We start from the raw sequence: 24,385 nt of genomic DNA on the forward strand, positions 1-24,385 counted from the left end.
TAAGTGGCACAAGATGGAAATATAAATTTGTAAATTTATACAGCGATAAGCTAACCTATTTTCCCATTCCCTGTGTAACTCAGATCTTGTAAATACTATTAATTCACTTAGAAATAATTTTTAGGACATAGTTCTTAAAATGGGTCTTCAAAAAGGACACTGCCTAAGAAAATAAACACCACCCACAAAATCCTAATGCACACATGTTCTAAATCTTACTGACCAGTTGTGTCTTTCTCATTTGGAGCGGATGAAAAGTTAGAATGGCTGTTCCAGTAGGTAACAATATGTCAGAGGTTAAGCTTTCCTAAGATAACATTATGTGATAGACTGATTCAATACATACTGACAGCAAGCAATATAGAGATTTTAAAAGAAAATATCAAACAAACTAACATGTTGGAATGGCATTTGAATTATTATTAGTTGTCTCTTTAAAAAACATGATGTAGATCTCACCCATATTTTTTAGATAATAAATATTTTATATTAGAATTTGTAGGAAGAGAGTTTTGCATGCGCACGCACACACACACACGCGCACACACACACACACACACACACACACAAAACAATAATAGAAATAGAATGGACACTTCATAAGGTTCTGTAACTGAATTTCATAATTTGCATTTAACAGTATGTTTACTAGGATATAGACATACTGTTAGCCTCTAACTGTAGTGTTTCAAAAATAAAACCATGGTGTCAAGATCACACAGCACAACCATTAATGTAGCAACAAGCTGTGTCTGAAATGCATGCTTTCCTACAATACTTAAGATATACTTCCTATTGTATCTAAAAAGGCAAAAGTGTTATAATCAGTGTCAGTAGAAATCAAATGCTGTACTAAAATCTTAAATTCAGGGCCCCTGGTGACACATACACAGTTTATTATAGATTAGGTCATATTTACATACTTAATACATGGTAGAATGATAAAGGTAAGGACAGAATAAAATTTTCTGCTAGCATACTCATCATCTATATTATGTAAACCTTAAGTTAAGAAAAGACAAGAAAAGTCCTTATTCAAAATAAGGTCATCCCTTAGATAGTAAATCTAAAAGGATGAAACCACAAGTTATGACCCAGGCAACAGCTTGTAAGTTTATAATGGGAACAGAAATATTTTTGATTGGGAATTTTAAAGGCAGTTGCAAGAAAACCTTAAAAGATTTCATTGACATCACGAAAGAGATTACATCATAGCTTGTTTTCATGTATTGTAGGTTTAAACTTAGGCTTTGGTTAATAGAAACAACTGATCCAAAGTAAAAGCCTAGTTTGTCAGTTCATGACATACCACATCTGATAATATTGTGGACAGAAACATAATTGACTGGGAAAATGAAAGCCCGTGGCAACAAATCTTAAAAGATTTCACCCAAAGATTAAAATATTTTCAAAATAAAAAATCTAGAATTGTTAAGAAGTATGTTGGCTATTTTAAAACACAAATTACCTGTTCATTCATAACATGTGAGCTGCTCTTCAGTAAGCAGGAGGATAGGGATGGCTAATTGACCCATATTACCTAGGAGCCACCCTGTGTCTCCTTCTGGTGCCCAAAGGTGGCCTATCAGATGGCCTTCTTACAGATTCTTACAGGCAGGCCTGTAGGTGCCATTCATCCCTTCCAGATGCATTCTTATCTTTCCAGAATTATCATCACCCTTGGTAAATATGAGCAAAAAAGTGAAGAAATTGTGTCTATTTCATGTCAGTTTGATCTTAAACAAAACTATAAGAGAAATATAACCTTTCAGAAATAAAATATTAAAAGAAAAAGAATATCACTGGTTCATATTAAAACAAAATCTCAAAAACGTCATAATAATTGGCAAACCTAGAATCTATTGTTAATAACATATAATTTACACTATTTATATATTCCCTGCTATAGTCTAAAGAATGTATGATTCACGGGTGTACTGTAGGTTAGACTGCATTTTTCACAAATAAATATATATATGTTCAGCATGTTCTCTGTTAGTAAACATGTTCTCTGCACAGAGGCATATGTCAGGATATGTCAAGAGGTGACACACACACCACAAAACAATCTTGATTAGAGGTGCAATTGAGTTATTTCAACTTATATGTTTTGGTGCCGTGGTGGGTGATGTAGAGCTAGGCTGAACTGACTGTCTTCTTCAGCAGCTCAACTTGTTTAGAGACTATGCTTTGCTGCAGTATTCCAAACCAGGCCAGATCTCCTGGAGCCTTTCTTAAAGCAGTCACTGCAGGGGATGTCTAGATTCGAAATGCAGCCTTGAACTGTGGTCCTACAGATCAAGAGAGATAGTCAATCACTCATACAACAGTTACAAGTACAAGCCTTTTAAGATAGTGCCATGAAGATAGCTAAGTTAAGATCCTGCACCATTACACTTTACTTACAAGGGAACTTCTCTGCAGTTGTAAGTAATGTTTGGGTTCAAAGCACTTTGTAGATCCATGAATGAAGCATTTTCACAGGTAGTCCTGATGACAAGGAGAAAAATACACCTTAAGGGAATGGTGGAATTTTATCTCCAAGAACATTTGCAGTCTAGTAATTACATGGCATGCTTTATATCCTCTTTCGTTTGTAAACATTGCTGACTTGCTTTATATGAACTACTCTTGGTGAAGTTCTGTTCCTGGAAATTATTATAGGTCTATTAATGCTGTAAAACAATTGCAAAACCTTTCAGCATTAATTATTAATAAAGTGCACTTGTAATAAGACAGTGTGTCTAAGACATTGGGCCCTAGTCCTGGTCCTGGGGCAAGCACTATCACTGCTATGTCGTTAAAAGTCCATGCGATTTTCAAGCATTTCTTCACACTGCGGACAAAGAAGGTGAAGTGGAATAAAACAGGAGGGTGATTACACAGTCTCCCAAATGTCAGTCTATTACTCCTTCCAAAAATCCATGCTCACATGTTACACATCTCTTACAAAGCAGTCCAAAAGGCAAAAGCTAGACATAAAAATGTTCAAAAAGAGGTTACGTGGCTCAGCAAAGGTCTGCATCTCTCTCTTTCTATCAGTTCCCTCCCCCACGCAAACTGATCTTATGCCTTCTCTTTCAGACCTGACCTTCACCACAACTAGCACATCCTACCACATTAGCATAATGTTAATCCAGTTATTTTAAGTGATGTTGCCTATCCTCTTCCTAAACATCTTAAAATTGTCTTTTAAAAGTAACAATTTAAAGAATTTCTACAATCCTAATAAGATGGACTTTTTTTTTTTTAAACTGAAATACTTAGATATGGTTGAAAGCAAAAGAAAATGTGCTCCTGTTCCGGTCAACATATTTATTTTTGCATACATTTTTGTATTTTTTAATTTTAATGCCACACCAAACCTGTAAACAGGTAGACTGTCCACAGTAATTTATGTTTGGTCAGATTTATTAGTCTTCAGTCCCAAATATGTCCTAACATAATACTACAGTGTGTATGGCAATCTTTACATTCTTTATTCTGATATTTGACTTTAACCTTGTGTGCCCTGATGTTCTGGTGTCATCTTTTATGGGTACTTGCCACAAAAATGCTAAAAATCACTGCTATTGGAAAATAGGTGCTAAATAGTAGAAGAAAAGTACTGCCATATAAGGAGGGCACAAGTGTAGGAAAATATGCATTGGTATGTGTATTTACCATCTAAAGCCCCATAACTGTTTTGAACAACTGTGTTCTTCTATGATGGGCCTTTGATAACTAGGTCACAGTAGCGTAAGTCATTGTGATGGGTTAGTGTGTGGTATTGTTGTTTGTTTGGGAGACTAAAATACTAAATGGAAAACAAAATGACATGACTGTTCTACTTTGTATTTTGCACACATCGAAATACAATTGTGCTGTTCCTAAATTACATTTTCTTATTCCATTCTGAAATTCTGAGTTTTTGTTATTCCATTCTGCACATACTCTCAAGCATAAACCACAGACCCCTGTCTCAGCCTCATGAAGGGGAGAAAGAAAAACAGCCTAGACAGAACAACACCCATCACTGGGCATGCAGACATACAGTCACTCATGTTAGGCCTCTTTTCCCTGTTAACACACTTTTATTACCTCACTACCCATGTGTTTAGTGACAATCTCATAGTAGGATTAATTGAACTGCACCCAGTTGAACTAATTATGAATGCCATGTGGCACTGAGACAGTAACAGGCAGTGCTGCCTCTCCCACAGTCTGCCAGTATCATGGTCTGTCATTCTCATGGCTATTGGGATATCAGTTGCTTGTTAACAGAGGTTGCAGTAACTCACATACAAGAAAGTCACAAGCAAGTCTTAAGCCCAGTCAAGGAATCAAGCAACACGAGTCAAGTCAGTGCTCATGTTCAAACAGGTCAAATCAACCCAAAATTAAAAAAAAAAATTAAACACTTAATAAAATTATATATATATATATATATATATATATATATATATATATATATATATATATATATATATATATAGAGAGAGAGAGAGAGAGAGAGAGAGAGAGAGAGGTGTTTTCACAATAGGGATAGCACAGTTGGCACTCTGAAAAGTGCTAGGTGTTAAGGATTATCTTTTCAGAAAGTAGGAGGAAATCAAGGAAATAATACACTGCAGAGAACATAAACATTGAATGAAATGTATATGCTTACCAAATTATCCCTCACCTCTGTTTCTTAAAATAAAAAACTCTAATGCTGCTGGCTAATTTGACAATGCTGATAGGACTGGATCAGTACGATAAAATGAGGCAAGGCAGCTTTAATTGTATAGCACTTTTCATACACAGTGGCAATTCAAAATGTTTTACCCAGACCAAAGCATTTAATAATAATGTGTATTACATCCAGACATTTATTACCTGAGGAAGGTTTTAACCAACAACAGAGAAAAGAAAGGTGACATATACTTAACATTTTATTGAACTAAAATGCAGTTGATTTACATAGAAAGCCAATTAAATAATGAATTATTGTGAAAGGGGCTATGTGGGTGATAGGCTATGTGTGTGTTTAGCTAGGTGTGGGCCAGAGTGTGACAGATATACTGGCACTGACTATGAAATATGAAACTACCTTTTTGACATTTTCACATTTACTAAGAATATTGGAGATTTCTCAGAAAAAAATGGTATACCAGGAAAACAAGGGGCAAACTGTTTCAGCCAAGGTTTTTAATCTGACAATGGGCATTCCTTGAACATAATCACCTCTTTTCTAGCTGTTTGAGTGATGGCTGAAAAGGATAGGCAATGAGTATTCAAAACATGTTTCAAATTTCAAAGAATCTATTTCTCTCTACCCTCCTCTCTCTCTCTCTCTCTCTCTCTCTCTCTCTCTCTCACACACACACACACACACACACACACACACATACACACACACACACACACACACACACACACACACACACACACACACACACACACACACTCACACACACACACACTCACACACAAAGATTTAGAGTCCAAAGCAGGCTACTTACATGTCTGTGTCCTTGGTGACAAGCAACACAGTCAAACTATGCACTTTTGTAGAGTCAAGGTTCCTCACTTCTACATCTCCAAAAATACTCGAGTTAAGAAAAGAAAACACAAACATTAAAAGCAAATACCACTACAGTATACTTATGCTTTAGGATCCACATTAATGATGGCCCCACCTTGCCTCCCTGCTAAACCTGCCCCTAATCATTTAGATCTCTTTGATTGGCTCTTATGGATACTTATAAATTAGCTTGGGTAAGGATAAGTGGTCCACAAATATGGGTTTCTCAATGGCCAATGCCAATATTTAGAGAGCAGGGAGCTCAAAAGCTGTTATATATGTTACTATTGTTGTTTTTTGGCATCTTATAAAATTCAACAATATAATAACAAATAACAAATTAGGCACCAACTTAAAGGAACATTTATTTAACACTGTTACCGTCTGAATGTCTCTGTTTTCTTAAGTAGATCTACACTGTCTGCAGTGCAATTGTTTTAACTAAATAAAAAATGTTCAATTGAGTGCCCACATATAATCACAAAATTAAACTTTGTAACACAAGAACAACTGATGCTAGGAAAAAAAAATTGGACAATGCTCAAAATTGACTTTTACTAGTAAGCAATTGTCTGCTCAAGACTGGCAAGGTTGTAGTGAAGAACACAGTAATTTTACAATTTAACAAAGGTGTTAGGCATTTACCATTGAGGTATATAGTAAGGTATGCTATTATTAATAGTCATGAAAAAAGACAATGTGTATTTTGGTTTCTAACAGTGTTAGGTTTCAACTTTGGTTGATTTTTATTGGTTAATTTTTCATTTCTAAGTAATCAAGTCTGATGTAACAGATGATAATAATATAAGTTGGCAGTATTTGTTTGTGTGCAGTAGTCTGCTTGTTTCCTGACTGTAGGCTCTCTTTTCTCTTTTATGTTTTTGCCTCCTTTTTTAAATTAGTGAAGTGGAGAAAAAGAATTTAATACCCAGAATCCTAATCAACTAATAAAAAGAAAGTGATGCCCAATCAACCAAATATAAATAACATGTTATTTTGATCAGTAAGATGTAACATGAATTGTTTGTAAAGAAAATATTGTTGGCAAACCAACAGAATAGGTCTTTTCATTATTTTATGATATAAGATGTATAATCTGGCATTATTTCGACAAATATATGTTGATAGTGCCATGGATTTAGGGAATTGTAGGCATAAAGTCACAGGCCAGGTGTCCCGAGAAATCTCAAAGTCAAATGCAGGCACAAGTCTTATGGAAGATCTGTTGAACAGATGGTATGGACTGTGTGTGGTACCTGGTGGAGCTGAATGGGGATTCTAGGGATCCATTGAGCATTGTAGACACATTCCCACATGCAATGGCTGCAAACTGGTAAGTAAATAAGATGGAATGATTCAATGTTCCTTGCATGGCATAACTTACACATGTGTATACCTGATACACTTTTCAAACTAAAACACTTCCTTGACAATGTTATTGGTATGATACATTAATGTGTAATTCATATTAATGTTCTGCTCAGCATTTCCCTGATCTTCTGAATTATATCTGAAAAATCTTTAGAACAGACTCCAGTCCTGGAAGACCAAAAGTCTTGTTTGGTGATTTTTTGTTGTTGTTGTTGTTCTAATATATTATAATATAATAACATAATCTGAACTTTCTCAATGAGCTTTTCATTTTGTAGAGACTAGAGGTGCTTGTATATAGAAGCAATATTCATTTACATGTTCAGCATTTGCTCATATGTGTCAGTATGTGTGCTCCCTGGGAATCATCTCATGACTGTGACATTCCTAGCACCTTGCGTTACCTGCTTTACTCAATGAGCTAGAAGAAAAGGCTACTCTGAGTTCATGGAATCTGGGCCTATATAACTGGGTAGCACCAAGGCTGATACAATCTGCTCTTGCAGGACACTGCCCACATTCAATCTGTTGCATCCAGTACTTTAGATCAGGTTTTCTCCCCTACCCTGCACATTCTAGTATTTCTCACTGTTACAACACACCTGATTCCAATCAATAACAAGTTCTTCATGAGGATAATATGGGTGTGCTGGGTCAGGGAGAACATTAAATTGTAGAGAACACTGATACTGCAGGACCAGGATTGAGGAACAATTATTTTGATTACTCCCCACCAGTGTTGCATTGTTCATAAAATTATAACTAAACAAGAGGCTCCACTGTCTTCTATCACAAAAGTACTATTTGATACATCCACAATAAACACTTTCACTTTATTCTTGCATCATTGACTTGAAAGAGGATCAAATTAATGCCTTTCCATAGTAACTAAGGCCAAGGTCCATTGAGTTCTACTGTGTAAAGACACATCAACTCTCGATTAGTTCATTAATACCAGATTATGCTTCCTATCATTTTAGTATGCTGAATATAAGTAGACTGGAAGTCTTTCTAGGAAACTAGAGCAACAATCTATACATTGTACTACCTCTCCTGTGGGGGACCAGGATTCAATCCCCATCTGGGCAAGTGCTCTATGCTATACCAGTAAGTCTTTTGGCAGGAATCCTACCATGACCCTCACCTACTTCTGTAACATAACTGAAAATTGTAAATTGAGCAGGCAAAGAGCATCTGTTAAATGTCAATTCCCAAAAGACAATTTGCCTGCTTTTTCAATTTTACAGGCTACATTTATTTATGTTAGTTCATGTACAAAGCATGATTTTGACTAATTTTCATGCTTCGATTAATCATTAATGCTTCTTCCAAAGCAAAACACCAATCTACAAAACAAAAGCAAATCACTCAAAGAAAACCTTGTTGTCAATTCATTTAACACTAGGAGCTGACAGAGTAATGAAGAAATATACTAATATTGCCTATGCATACTCACATTAGCAGAAGCTTTAATCCAAAAAGAGCGTACTGGGTTATTCACACAGTATGACCAAAGAGGACAATCAGTAGTGAAGGTTTCTGTTGACAGAGAAAGTTTAATCCATATCCATTAAATATACAAACACCATATATAAAAAAGCCCATATTTAACAGACTGGTTTTTGATTTAGACAACAATACTATCATGGCTAACAACTTATGGAATTGAGCATGATATGAACAAAAGCAGTTAGCATGGCCACAAATAAGTTTTTGTGCCATGTAAACATCCGACTGTATGTTTGCTACGTCTGTGGGTTTGGCTAAAATATGTTTTTAAACCAATTATGATAAGCTGTACCTTTGCTTTGATTTTTGCTGCACCAGGTCAGTTCATTAAATGTGAACCCAAGCAGTGTATCCTCCAAAGTTACCAGGCATTCTCTGTTCTCTGTAAATTCATGTACTAAGGTTTTTGTTTTACTCCAAAACAGCATCTGCACAAATGCACACACATATGTACACATGCAAATTAAGTATATATAATTCTGGAGATGATTCTAGGTGAGTAACTGCAGTGTAATCTATGAGATGTAGTAAGAGATGTAGAGATATTCAACATTGTAGTGAAGTACACAAGGTTTCCAGAGAAACAGGATGTCGAAGGAGGTCCTGCATCAGCTGTGCAAGCAAAATACTTTTGAATTAGTAGGATAAACCAGTTTATATATAAAGAAGTTATAAAACATCAAAACATCTACTTTTTCATGTACAGTATCTTGTCTACATGGGCCAAGATTCCTGCAGAACAATTTCAACACTGCAGAATCTATGTCAAATGTCATAGTTCTGAACTGCATTAGACTATAAAAAAAAAAAATGAATGCACATAATGGGGGGAAGGTGGGGATGATTACATTCTTACAGTATTACAGGCAAGCTGGTTTTTGACAAGGTTTATTAGAGGGTAGTATGCCTCAGGAGGAACATCACATGGATCTCTCCCCACATAGGCCTGCTCAAAGACTTGCCAGATTGTCTCACAGTCACTGTACCTGCAGAACAATAAGAGAAAGGCAACCCTGTCACCCTGGTACTGGCAGAAATATGCTCCAGGAAGGAATAAGAAGAAAACACATTAGTGACCAGTATAGTTTCTGACAGCCAGTTGTGAACTCTTAAGTATTCTGTATATTCTGTGCATTTGGAAGTTGGCTGTCTGCAGAAAGTAAAATGGGGAAAACACATACACACACACACACACACACACACACACACACACACACACACACACACACACACACACACACACACACACACACACACACAAACAAACAGGTAGAGAAGTTGAGATGTTCTGTGTTAAGATGTGATTTTCTTCTTTACGATGAGAGGAATGCTTCAGTTAATAAGCAACTTTACGCCTACAAAATGTGAAAGGCAATTGGGGATTTAGGTCATGTGGTGCTAGTAACTGCCTATCTTATGTGACTGGTAAAGTAATTATCATATATATAAAGTACAAATTTCACAAATGTTTCACATGTGCAACGGCTATAGATAGGTATTGAGTGTCCTTAAATATAGAGCTGATAATGATTGTACATGTAATTATACAGTGGGTTCTTAGTTTGTGTTCCAATAGCAATGTAACATAAACACAACACACACTTTATTAGAAAGATCCACGCCTTTTACGTGCACCTACACTCACTGGCCCCTTTATTAGGAACATCAATCTTATAGGATCATTTTAAACAGGTACAAATATACAGAGTGTAGCCCACATGTTTTATTGCGCGATGTATGATAAACCTAATGGCTACCGTACAGCGGAGTCCTTTGCTGTCTTCATACGTACACAAAGGCCCAACCTCTTCACGTAGCACTTAAAATGATGCATAGCCACTTCATGTTACATGATTGATCACCAGTCCAAGCAGATTTTCCCATGTATTTCCTTTGTTTGCATTCCCTCTGAGAGGGTTCTATCTTAATGACATTCTTAGGCTAAGATATACTAGAATAAGGATTTCTACCATGGAGACAACTAGCACTAATTTAAGTCGCTCTGGAGAATAAGTCGCTCTGGAGAAGAGCTCTAAATAGAAATGTAACGTATTCATTATGGGGTAGTTTCTGGCCACCTGAAGCAATGCTGATCAAACTGTTTCTCAACACAGCGGCACTGATGTGTTAATAGCACCGCAATGTTTTGTTACACTAACAACAGTGCTGTTAGTGTATTTGCAAGTGTCAGTGTTACATCTGTATTTGAACCGTCTGCCAACCAAAAATATCCATCCAACAGCAGACCTGTGTTTGGAAACTGTCACTTAATAAAGAGTTGGCTAATACAAGCTATTTATGTCAACTTATAAACCACAGCCTCAAAACTTGCAATGCGTTTTTAATATTTCTGATAAAGACCATAGTGCAGACTAAGGGCGAGTATATGAGAACTAACTATGTAATCCCTTTTCACAACATATTTAACAATTTTCTAATTCCTCATTGTCTTGCACTAACAGATATGCCTACTCATGTTGTAACCACCTCAGTATTAATAGCTGTTTTCATGTTATAATTTCCAAAGATATAGAGGTTTTATTAAAGGGTGGTTTAACACATACGTATATTAATAGCCTGTAATATGTGTAACATTACATATATTAAATGAACTAGATTGTGCAATATATTCCTCGGGTAATTAAAAACATATGTCTGGATACTTTCTAACAAAATAAACCACACAAACTTTCACGCAAAGATAAGCGAATATGAATCGATAAATTGTGGCTTCAGAAGTAGCCCGTATAAAATAATAAAATTATAATAGTTTCAACTGTCATATATGGAGAAACGATAGCGACGAGTGTATTCCAAAAAGAAGAAGCATTAACTCGCATGCTTTGTGACAAGGCGTTGATTCTATGCTTTAGCACAAGTGAAATCATCGGTGCTGTTCAGCACTGCAGGTTACTGAGCAAGCGTAGAAATAGTCTAAAAACAGAACTGGGAATTTATGCAGTAACCGCTCCCTACAGCTGTCAAATAGCCTACATATAAATTTAATAACTCAGGAATTCTATAGGCTACCGAAATGTATCAGAATGCCTTACCCTGACAAGTTGGTATTTTCTTTTAGATAGGTTTCACATTTACCAATGACGACATTCTTGAAACTGTCAGGCTTTTTGAGATTTTTCACAGTGACTCCAAGGACAACGGCGAGACCGATTACAATCGCAAGGACCACCGCGCCTACAAAAATGAAGCGATATCTTCGTTTTCTGTGCGAATCGTTGGTGACATCTTCAAATGACATGTTTGCTCAAAGGAGAAGGCGAAACAAGTCTTATGGAAACAAGTTTTGTTTCGTCACGACTCGTATAAAACAAATGTTTGCAGTAATTGGAAAATTGCGCGTGTACTACTGTAAAAGCGCCCTATTTTAGATGCAGTAACTGTATATACGTTTCAGTGTAACAGGCACGCGCACCAGCAGACTAGGGGGTGGACTCGGTGAGTGCCATCCAGGACATCGCAGTCACGCCATCTGCTTCGCAAAAGTTTGGTCGCGCTAACTGCACTGACGGCTTAAGTGCGAAATGTGTTCTTCAGCTTAAAAATATCTTACTGAGGTTTAATGCATTGAAAGAAAAGTACACTTACTCTTATACCCATGGTATGATCCACACTCATTTCTACTGTAGGAATTTGGACTAATGGGGTAGGCTACGTATATGCAATTTTTGAAGCTGTATAAAATAATCAAATTATCAGATCTCTTCACTAAATTCAGTAAATTTAATATGATTTTGCTACCTCACTACTCCAAATATCAGGCCATGGGTACAGGAATAAGTGTACTTTTCTTTCGATACATTAAACCTCAGTAAGATATGTTTAATTAAGATGAAGAACACATTTCTTTTAGATTTTCAATGTCTGCACTAAAAGTGCGAGAAACCTTTCCCCTACATCGTTTTACACACTGGCTACCGTATTACAAAATGTAGGCGCGCACTTAAATCGACAGTGACGCTAGCGCTAGCTATACTATACTTCCAGGACGATTCTCGAAAAAGAATTACAGAGTAGCTTATGGTTACGTTATACGTTTTAGATGAATACAGGAACAACAGGTATATGTTTAGTTCCCAATAAAGCTCAGTACACCCTACAGAGCAGTGGTAGTTCAGTGGTTAAGGTGTTCAACTTATAATCAGAAGTTCAAGCCCCACAACTGCTAGGCACTTATTGCTCAAAGCTGTGCTCGTAAATGTAGTGGATTCAATACATTCATCAGTGGCTTTTCACAAATCTTATCAGGTGATGTGGCAAAAGGATTTTTCTAGACCTTCAATATTAGCTAAAAGAAAATGGTATTTTATAGGATTGCTTAGTTCATTTTAATAGTTTTTTGTCAGTAATTATATTGTGCCAGATTTGTCACGACCCTGTCTAGTCTTGGAGGCCATGACAAAGGGTTTGAGTGAAACAGCAGTAGAAATGATTAATGGAATACAAACCAGATAAAGTTGACAGCAAAGGTCAAGTGTTCAATTTTCAGTGTTCAAAGACAAGAAACTGGTGCGATAGCATCAGGAGTAACCCAGGCCAACACAACAAACAAAACCACACTAGAAACAAAAAGACAAGCTAACAAAAAGAAACATACACTGACTACATTGTTAGAAACAGAAATAAACCCACACTCAAACAAACAAAATGGCAGCTACTCCCTACCACCAGTGTGTACCTATATACAGGACAATACATAAAAGATACAAGAAACATATATTATCCAGCAACCAAACCAATAAGGGGCAAAGCAAACCATAAATCAAGGGACAAGGCCAAAATCATACACACAAAGCCAAGCAAACACAAGCTCAAAATGCAGCATCACCAATCTCTTTTCCAATGAGCCCCAAGCCAAAGCCGTCTTCTCCTCTTCCTTTTATATAGTCCTTGCTCACTGGAAAACCTGGTATGGATCGGGATGGGGAATACTGGAGAGTCAGAGGCAAAACCTGGAACACAGGGAAGACAGACGCACAGGAGGACATAATACATGCATGATAGTTGACAATTTATGATAATCAAATTATGCAGAAACACCACTGCTACTCATAATGCGTCTGAACTACTGAGCCTTGCTAATCAAACTATTATAGCTACACAATCACCTACTGTTAATGTCCATTGGGACCAAAGTTCTTTCTATCTATCTATACTTAATAATCTAACTACTCCATAGCATCACCTGTTATAATTAAAAAAGAGCGACTGAACAACTTGTCCCACCTTTAACGATGGCCAACGTTCGTTTTTTACTGCCACTATTTGTTGAGTCCTTTAACTGAATCTCCCTCTCATGGTTGAAGTTGCTACAGAATGCTAACTCTTAGCCATTAGCTCCTCTGTGATATTTTACGTGAATTTGAGGGAGAGCAAAACTGAGGGATAACGACTCCAGAGCACACTTAACCTCTTATTGCACTGCCATGGTTACGATAACTTCACACAACACCACTCAAGGTAAATGCCGGCCCATCCAGGGCATTTTGACAAGGCGTGCAGATAGGAGACTAGAAAAGGGTTCAAATGTTCAATCAAACACCCAGAACTGCCCACAGTCTGGTCATGAGCCAGTTCCTGTTTCGACAAGAGTGTGCAAGTCCCAGCAAGCAACTGGCAATTCACATTGCTTGCTAATATTTTGTCAGTCCAACTGTAACACATGCTTGCTTCATTTAATACATGAAATGGTTGTTTATGATGGATAGCATTTGTTCAACTAAGTAACTTGTGGCATATTAACCTGTTAATTTTTTGTGTTATCCTTCCGGGCTTCTGTACGCCTCGGCCTCATCAGTACTGTAGATACATTTTGCATGGAACAGCTTGCTTAAATTGAGTTCCAAAGAGATTCTTCGTTCTTGGGTGACTCTTTTTGTACAGTATTGGGCCCCTGTGATTGAACTCACTGCTGCGTGTCTAAGTCAACCTTGTAGCCTTCTCTAAACAATTTTGTCTTATTTTAGCCATTATTCTAACCTGACATGGGTAAATGGTTAGTACGTCTTGACAATAAAGACAGCTCCAGCTATCATCATTAACATTACTTCCTTTAATGTTACAAGACAATGTACAAATATAATCTCATCATGTACTTTATTAGAAACATGGTCAGCAGTGGTTCCGTGGTTAGTAAATGTCCAGAAATAAACAAGCTAGAGGGTGGCTTACCAGTTGTGTATGGGAACAGATGGCCTAGTATGTAATAGCACACCTACAAATAGACCTATAAATAGGTATAGGATTGTAAACAAATGGAAGATTGTGCCATAAAGAGAAACAACAACAACAAAAAAAGCAAAACAGAGAATGAGCATTCTTTAGAGGGAAGTAAACAAAAAGAAAATTTTTAGAAATACGTTGGTATTAACCTTAACATTTGCAACATATATTTTTAGATTTTGACATTTGATATTTTGTTTGTGAATCTTTCTGTTTAATACTTGTAATTTGACTAAATAGGACAATCATGATGTAATACTTGATAAATGAGCTTCTCTATGAGCATGGACAGCAGCCCCAACTCAACAGAGCAGAGTCAGTTGTAGTCATAGAAGCTCTAATTTATTCGCAGCAGAGAGAAGGTATTTGTAGAGTGGAGGTGCACATGGGGGAAAGGGCAGTGGTGTGGGAAGCAGGATGTGCATGTGTGACAATGTCACAGTGATATGGAACAGAGCTAGTGATGAGCAGTTCTGAGATTAGTCAACTGCTACCAATTGTCATTATTTCTACTGATCAAAATCTGCTCTTATGACATTAAGGACAACTTAAGGTCAAAGAGGGCAGTTAGTTCTTCATATGGAACATAGAGTACTGAATCAGCAGATTAGGGGGGCGAGAACAGTCCATGCCTGAAAAAAACATGATTTTCCTCCTTATAACAGACTGATTTTATACTAACAATAAGATTTGTATTCTTACGATAATGGTCTTTAATTTCATTACATGAAATGTAAAATCTGCTTTGCCAGTGGGCAAGGCAAGTCAGCAAGCACTTTTGAATCACAAGAATACATCCAACATAAACATTTTAGACCTGTGTTGAACAACACTCAAGTGGAAATATATAATATAAAGAGGTGAAAATGTACGGAGATCACTGACCAGTTGCAGTAGTCAACAAAGTACATTTTGTTATTGCACTTAAATACTTTTTGAACGCATCTGTACTTTATTACGAAAAGGTCAAGAGAAACTTAAACTGATTATTGTGCTCTTTTAACATTTCTTCAAGTCTTTCTCATTTCATTTTTTTGTTTGGCATAAAAAAAAAAATTGTACCAAAAATCCATTGTTCTTTATCACACAACACAATTACATATACTCACCAGCCATTAGAAACATTAATTTATTAGAATTTTAAAATGTATAACATTTATTTCACAGTTAATGACTATAGGCTCTGTGCTTATCAAATGTGGGAGAAACTGATTTAAAGCACCATGCAAGCAGGGATCAAATAAGCAGCAAATATATAGCCAGACTATATATTTAACAGTCCTTTAATAACAAGGTTGCTACTGCTGAGGATGTTCATTTATCATTTATCAGCAGTTTGACCATCTGCCAACTGTTCATTCAAACTAACCCAGTCACTACACCACTACCAAATAGAATAACACTATGTTGCATGGAGAGGATTTTACATTTACATTTACATTTACGGCATTTAGCAGACTCTATCTAGAGTGACTTACAAAAGTGCTTTATCATTTACTCATAGAATACATCCTAGCCAATAAAGCAGGTTAGAGTCTGATATACAAATGATCTAGAATACTATAGAAATACAGGGATCACTGCTGATGCCTAGAGGTACAAAATACATACGGTCTATATTAAACATTGATAAGTGTAATAAACAATAAGTGCTAGAGTTTGTTAAACAACATCAGTGTAATAAACAATACCCTACAATAAGTACTAATTTAGTCAGTCAATATGGGAGCAGGGTCAGTTGTCATTTAAATATTCCACAAACAGATGGGTCTTCAGTCTGCGTTTGAAGACTGCAAGGGACTCTGCTGTCCGGACAGCAAATGGGAGTTCATTCCATCATTTTGGAGCAAGGACAGAAAATAGTCTCGTTGCTTGTCTTCCATGAGACCTGAAGCATGGTATTTCAAGCCGAGCCATACTTGAGGTTTGAAGTACGGATCAGGCTTTGACCATTGACCTCATGTATGAAGAGACTTTTCCATTTGTGGCTTTGTAGGCAAACATCAAGGTTTTAAATCTGATGCATGCAGCTACTGGAAGCCAATGAAGGGAACGCAGCAGCGGAGTAACGTGTGAACTTCGGAAGCTTGAAGACCAGTCATGCTGCTGCATTCTGGAGAAGTTGTAAAGGTTTGATGACTCTTAGAGGAAGACCAGCAAGTAGCGAGTTGCAGTAGTCTAGCTTTGAGATCACAAAAGACTGCACAAACACCTGGGTAGCTTCTTGCGAGAGAAAGTGCAGAATGTTACAAAGGAGAAATCTGCAAGACCGGGCTAGATATGAGACATGAGTTGAGAATGACAACTGGTTGTCCAAAGTTATGCCCAGGCTACAGAGCCACATCTAATCCATGTAAACTATCCACTGGTGTCCCCCAGAGCTCACTATTAGGCTTTCTTCTCTTCTCTTTGTATACTCATTCTTTTGGTGATGTAAGATCTTCTCATGGCTTCTCCTACCACTGCTATGCTGATGACACCCAATTAATTCTTTCTTTCCACCCTCCGACATGAAGGTTTCCAGACATATCTCAGCATACTTCACTGACATTGCGTCATGGATGACAGCCCACCACTTGAAGCTCAACCCCAGTAAAACCGAGCTTGCGTTTATCCCAGGATCTCCCAGTTCTTACCATGACCTCACAGTTTTCTTCAAGAACTCCCTGATATCACCATCTGAAGCTGCTCATAGCCTGGGCATAACTTTGGACAACCAGTTGTCATTCTCAACTCATGTTTCAAATCTGACCCAGTCTTGCAGATTTCTCCTTTGTTACCGATGAAGTATTCAGCCCATTCTCTCACAGGAAGCTGCCCAGGTACTTGTGCAGTCTCTTGTGATCTCAAAGCTAGTCTACTGCAACTTGCTACTTGCTGGTCTTCCTCTAAGGGCCATCAGACCTCTACAACTTGTCCAGAATGCAGCAGCATAACTGGTCATCTATCTTTTGAAGTTCACACATCACTCCACTGCTACACTCCCTTCATTGGCTTCCTGTAGCTATCTGCATCAGATTTAAAACATTGATGCTTGGCTACAAAGCCAAAAATTGATCAGCCCCTCCATACATGATGTCAATGGTCAAAGCCCGATCCGTACCTCAAGTACTTTAAAACTCAAGTAAGACTCGACTTGAAACACCATGCTTCAAGTCTCATGGAAGACAAGCACCACTCCGCCCTGGCTCCCAGATGGTGGAATGAACTTCCGCTGACTGTCCAAACAGCAGAGTCCCTTGCGTTCTTCAAATGCAGACTAAAGGCCCATCTATTTGTAGAATATTTAAATGACCACTGCTCCTGCTCCTGTGTTGACTAACTGAAACCCTAGTACTTATTGTAGGGTATTATTTATTGTACTTATTGTTGTCTGTTATAAAGTTGTCTGTTATATGTTTTGCCCTTCTAGGCATCCGCATTTATCCCTGTATTTTAACAGCATTCTAGTTCAATGTCTTCTTGGACTTCTTGGACCTACTATATTGGCTAGGATGACAAGAGTGAAAAATATGGTCTTACAACAGGGTTGACACTGTGAGCCTGTTTATCAGTAATTTTTATTTCAGTTTAATTTTTCACCCTACCGTGATCTTTGTTTTTGCTTATCTATGGCATTAAACATTAAACAAACCTGGCAAGATGCTAATGTTTATGCATACTTTTGATAACACTACTACAAAATATTACCTGCCTGCACAAGTTTTACCACCATCGACCTGAAAGAATGGGGTCACTTGTGACAGTACTTGCAGTAATATTTGTGATAACTGTGCTTAACAATTTACTGCTGCAGTGGGCAACCAATTACATCTCTTGAATGCTACAGCTGAAGTGCCAGTCCATATCCCCAGTGGGATAACACTGTACAGTAAGTTGAATCTGTCATTGGGTTAACCTCAGTATCAGTTTTGTTTCCAACTGAGAAGGAAAACTAATACTATTGCATCAAAAATGCTACACGTGTGTCAAGAAGACATGGAGTTAAGATATGTCAAATATAGTGGATGTAAACATAATAGCATAACAACCCCCATGTGACGTGACCTTTTGTTTATGCTTTTCTGTTACAAGTGACTTTGTTTTGATTTCTGGCCACATCTCCATCAGGTGTTGTGTATTGTGCCTTATTTGCCACACCACCTGATGGAGGTTTGGCAGGAAATCAAAACAAAGTCACCTGTAACAGAAAAACATAAACAAAAGGTCATGCGCTACTGTCATGGCATGGCCTCCCTCTCCTACACTCCTCCCCGTGGGTGTGTGTGTGTGTGTGTGTCCATCGTCACACCCGTACTGGGTTAATTGTACATACTACACCTGTTCGTAGGTATGTGCATTGTTAGCACAGGTATTTAAACCCTTGTTGTGCTGTTGTCGCTATTTGACCCTTTGTGTAAAACACGTAACACTTAAACGCAATTATTGCCAGTGCTACATTTTTGCGGTTTTGTGCTGTTTTTGGTGTTTTGGTTTCAGTTTTGTTTGAATTGTCAATCAACCCCTTTTTCGTTACAGAGACTTGCCTCGGCATCCCACTCCCTCATCACGTTGCGTTATAGCTGCCTTTTGTTGCATTGCCACCTTTTGTTGGGTGCACATCATAATATCCATATGATGTATCTGTTATTCTTACAAATATGTGCATTTAGATGACTTAGCTGTCATGCCATTGTTTAATGATCTATAAATAAAATATTATGTATTGGAGATTGAATTTAACAATCTACTACAAACTTAGGTTCAATAATAAAAAATGAAAAGAAACCAAAAGCACATTCTGCTTGTGCATCAATGTGACCTCAAATTGCAAATAACAATCTCCAAGACATGATTCATATGAAAAGTTACAGCTGGTTGGAGTTGGGGCTACTGCCAGGTATCATGATGATAACTGTTTTATGACTTAATACTTCTTGAATTCAGTGACATTTTTCTTGCTTGTATCAACTGGTATGAATATTTGCAAAATCCAATTTTGGAGTTTGGATATACTGTGTTTTGAATATGCTGCTCGATGTAATGTTAAACAGAGCAAGCATTAAATGTCACTTTAATAAGCCTTCAGTACTCTAGAAATAGTGTTAAGTACAGTGCTATGTCTCATGTTAGTTTATCAGCCCCCCCTAATAGTTGTCATAGAATTTGTGTGTGTATATGAGTCCTAAAATATCCTGTTTTTTTCTGTTTTATTCTTATACAAAGTCTAGGACAGTTGGCAGTACAATTTTTAAAATGATGCAACAACTGTAGAAATGTTCATAACACTGATCATTTAAGTTGTACTTAGGAATTTAAAAATACATTTTAGTTGTAATTTATGGCATATTCCATGGATGGAATAAAATAAGATGCTGTAGTTGCTCTTCTGCACTGCAGGTGTGTGAGATGCTGTTGGAACATGCTTGACAGGTTGGCTGTCCTGGATTCTTTGTGCACTGGAGAATCATTAGTATCCTTTTATGAAACATAAGGTGTATGTCATAAATTACAAACCTAGAAAAACATGCTCTATTTTTAAAAAAGGAGTGTGATACATACTCATCACTGTCTGTGCAGGACCAGTGGAACCCTCGCAACTGTAGAATATTGATGAGTTCCAGAATTGAGCCTTTTGAGCAGGATTCTCTAAAAATGTAAAAAGCGCTCATTGAGTAATGTGAACAAACTCACGGACATTTTAATCTTGAGCATTGAGAACAGCATATTTCTCTCTCTCAGTGACTTATTTGGCTGCAGTGTTTGTGTTATTTTCAGTTACTCCTGAAATGAAAAGGTACCCTTCCTTAGGTATCAGGCAGATCCTTGCATTCCTTATAGCAAACATTCCTTGAAATGTCAATAACATAAACACAATCCTGTAAAATGGAGATTCAGAAGTTTACAGTTTGATAATGATTAAGTGTATAAACCCAGACATTGCCTATTCCAAGATATTTACCCAGTGTCTATACCTAACAATAAGAAGACAGAGCCAATGTACATGATGTGGGCATAAAACAGATTTGTAAACCAAGATAACCAATTCTCTTTCTCTTACATGAATGGGCCCTCCAGATTGGGAATAACTTTAATATGGATGTGAGACACCGTCCTGGGGTTCAAATTGCCAAGCTCCACACTCGCAAACATGCTGGAGGAAATAAAATCACACAAATCAAGGGAAATATATTGGGAGGGGTTATTGTTCCTAAATCCCTAATTAGCTTGTTTTAAAGTTAAACATTCAGTTAGAAAATAAAGATACAGACTTCAGAATTAGTTGAATAGCCGGTCCCATTCTTTATTGCAAGTCAAAGATAACATGCATGTAAGGCATCCTCCAGAGAATGTGTGAGGGGTAGACAGGAGCTTAATTTTTATACACTTTTTCAAGGGCAATTATGCCCTCCATTTTTTCATATAGTTCTCTGAAGTTTCCACTATTATGTCCAACTTGTACATTATTCCTATTACGCAAATTGATGTTCAATACCTATACTAGTTAGATCTTGGTACCATTACAGTCCATGAGAAGACTTCTCTTATTTATTTATTTATTTATTTATTTATTTATTTTAATTACTTCATTTTACGTGAGGTTGGATTTCTACACCATCCTGTACCTGATGGAGAGATGATGTGTCTTACACAGAAGTCAGCTGAAGCCTACCCAGAATCCTTTGCAGAAGCCTGCAAGCCTCTGCTCTGTACACAAATCATTTTATAAGTATACAGAATCCCTCTGACCCTTTATGTTTTATGTTAATAATACTTCTAACTCAATGTTCAAACTTCTTTTCTCTGTAAACACTCTTTTTATTACCTCAGGCTTGTGACTACCTTCGGGGAAAGGTGAAAGTGTAGGATTATACTGTACGAATTAAATTAAAGCGTAGTTAAACTGGGCCATCTGTTGGAGCCAGTATGAACTGCAGTTGTCAGTTATCACTCAGATTTTCAGAACACTTTGACTGTTAAGTATGCTAAGACTTTCTCTTTTGCATATTTTTTTCTGCTTATCACTAGACAAATGTGTTCGATTACATTAAATTACATTAAAAAGTGTTCAATTACATTAAACATATGCAGAGTAATCCCACAATTACTCCAATCTATTTTATGAATAACATTAAAATATATGTAGATACCATAGCCACAGAGAATGTACCTGTAAAATAAATGAACAACAGTGTTCATGTTAATATTTCTTACCTTTCCCTGCTGAAAGCATTCTCAATTGATCCATTTAAAAGCACTGTGATGTTTCCACAGGCTGCTGCAGCAAACTGTAAAAATAAATATGAGCATAGAGGTTACAAGGTTAATCGCTGGGATTATACATATTAGCTGACATTGCTGAAGCAAATCTGATCTAGAGTCTTGTAGTTGGATACTAGCTATAACATTAATGTTATAACATAAAATAAATTAAATTAAATTAAGTTAAATAGTGACCCCAACACTTGGCAGTGCACTCAATTTTGAATATAGTTGCCATGTGTTCTGTGATGAATGGTCACAGAATGTGACACTGCACTAGGACAGGCTAGAATGCGAAATCACTATGTCACAACATTAAATCCATTCTTGTGTAGCATGTTCTTCAGGATTTCCAAACTGGATTTCCAAACCAGTAATAGTTTACTGGTTAATTGAAAGTTCAATGTAATTTCCTGTTTTTTAAACAAAGAAATATCCAATGTGGAATTCATGATGAATTGTTCAGCCTCACATTTTGTGACGCCCTCTTCCAGAGTGAATACACAGGATGTGTCACACATGATGACCATTCTGGACATGACTGAAAATCAAAACCTGTTGGAAGAGAAAGACTTTGTTAAAATAGCAATAACAAAATGTAATTTCACATCAACGTATATTTTTCATATCATGTTGACTTTTACTAATGCATTCCATCTCCTATGCACTAATAGCTTGCTTGTCTAAATGTGCAGCAGTATCTTCCTCTTTGTAAGCTGTATGTGTGCTGAAAGCACCTCTGTCTCTTTCCTGCTGTCCACACCAGTTGAGGTCATTGAACATAAATCCCACCAGTGTGTCTTCTAAGGTCCAGAAACTTCCTGTTATAGCTGAGTAGGTGTGCATTAGCCCTTGTGTCTTGCTCCAGAACAGCATCTGTTTTTGATATTGAAGTATGGATGACACAATACATTTAAAACAAGGGTGCATATGTCCAGTTATAAAGAGCCTTCAGATGGACACTTAAACTGATATAGGGCTTCATAATCATTCATAATTAGTTCAATCAAGCGTGTTAGAATATAATTACTCATATCTGTTTTAGATCAACATGTATCAAACAGCTGGAGACCATTATACAATATCACATTTTTTTATATCAAAATTTCAGTGGGGATGTCTGATCCTTTAAACAAGCTTCATCATGGACATCATTCTCGATCATGACAATACGATTTGAGGTATTAAAGGCATTTTTGGCATGTATTGGTTGTGTAGTTGAAAATGGGGCCCAAATGCCTGAGATTTATTGGACTCTATAGTCTGTTCAGTTATCTGATATGTCTGAAGAGAAAAGGTTTAAATGACAGAGTGTAAAAATAGCTACATTTTTCCTTCATGTACATCAATGGTGGGTCAGGTTCATCAAATTTAAACAAGCCTAAACAGCACTTTTAATCATTTTTGTGATTAAGTATTATTAAAACTTAATTTGGGTCCCAGAATCCTAGATGGATATTTGATAAAACAGTCATCTCCCATTTCCCACTTCTGCACCACGTGTGACATCTCCATAGAGTCTCTCACTTTGTCACAGGGGGGAGTCTGAGTTGCAGCCTGGAACATTCTCTGGTAATCCTTCACTCCCACACTGCATGGTGTCCTCTGGACCACTGCTTCCTCAAACTCATGCCAGATCTCCTCACAGTTATACCTACATAGTGCACACACATACACAGGCATTACAGCAATTATGCACATTCACTTTTATGCTAAACTAATAGTAAAACCTGGGTTAATATTCTAAATTTTTGCAATTTTTAAAACTCATACACCAAAACAGATTCAGATTAGAGTTTATTTATATATGGAATATATGTAAGAAAATGCTCCATCTACTTGTCTCACCTGGAACTGGGGTTGACCAGGGTAATGTAATTATAACATCGCCCAATCACAATTTGTTTTAAATAAGGGGTGGTTCCAGGCCCTGAGTTTACTTGACCAATGAGGAATAGAACAATGAGTTCTTCAAATAAAAAAAGAAAAAAGGGGAAAGGAAGAAATAGAAACACCTTTATTTAAATATAAAGTCAAAATAGTCACATAATCAATTTTCAGCATTATTATTGATTGGTTTATTAACTCGGATCCCATTTGTTTAGTCGTAGGCATGGAGGAAAAACATAGGTCTCCATCTCAAGTAAAAAATAAAAACTGTTAGTTTGAACTGTTCACATTAATCACCAGTGTACTTACCTGCAATCATACTGCAATTTCCTTCCTTCCTACTCCCCCTTCTGACAAACATGTACATTACACCTGTGAAGCAGAATTGAAAAATGCAAAACAATCCTTTCGGGTACTAGAAAATAGATCCAAAGTAAGGACCCAGCCATTGAGCAATAATGGCTGCAGAAAGCTAATCTAATATTTGCTGCTCTTCACATAATAAAAACACCCTAATGCTAATAACATCAATGACATATGTGAAAAATAATGTATGAATTTACAGGGATTAGAAGAGAAACACCATGT

The 24,385-nt window shown here is 36.9% G+C and overlaps 2 protein-coding genes across 2 annotated transcripts; both read right to left on the minus strand.

The window, feature by feature from the left end:
* Positions 1-879: 879 nt before the first annotated feature.
* LOC113582404 (ADP-ribosyl cyclase/cyclic ADP-ribose hydrolase 1-like) lies at positions 880-11,881 on the minus strand. The gene is made up of 8 exons (XM_027018148.2): positions 11,479-11,881; positions 9,282-9,411; positions 8,718-8,853; positions 8,373-8,455; positions 6,802-6,875; positions 5,484-5,570; positions 2,407-2,490; positions 880-2,291 (listed from the first exon to the last, which is right to left on the minus strand). Exons 1-8 carry the CDS (start codon positions 11,682-11,684, stop codon positions 2,177-2,179), a joined length of 915 nt encoding a protein of 304 aa, XP_026873949.2. The 5' UTR covers positions 11,685-11,881; the 3' UTR covers positions 880-2,176.
* Positions 11,882-19,983: 8,102 nt separating this feature from the next.
* On the minus strand, positions 19,984-24,116 carry LOC113582405 (ADP-ribosyl cyclase/cyclic ADP-ribose hydrolase 1). The gene is made up of 9 exons (XM_027018149.2): positions 24,107-24,116; positions 23,756-23,876; positions 23,435-23,561; positions 22,645-22,783; positions 22,380-22,462; positions 21,860-21,933; positions 20,706-20,798; positions 20,207-20,293; positions 19,984-20,122 (listed from the first exon to the last, which is right to left on the minus strand). The coding sequence occupies exons 1-9, from the start codon at positions 24,114-24,116 to the stop codon at positions 19,984-19,986; spliced, it is 873 nt and encodes a 290-aa protein (XP_026873950.1).
* Positions 24,117-24,385: the final 269 nt, after the last annotated feature.

Source organism: Electrophorus electricus, chromosome 5 (assembly GCF_013358815.1).
Source record: "Electrophorus electricus isolate fEleEle1 chromosome 5, fEleEle1.pri, whole genome shotgun sequence".
Lineage (NCBI taxonomy): Eukaryota > Metazoa > Chordata > Actinopteri > Gymnotiformes > Gymnotidae > Electrophorus > Electrophorus electricus.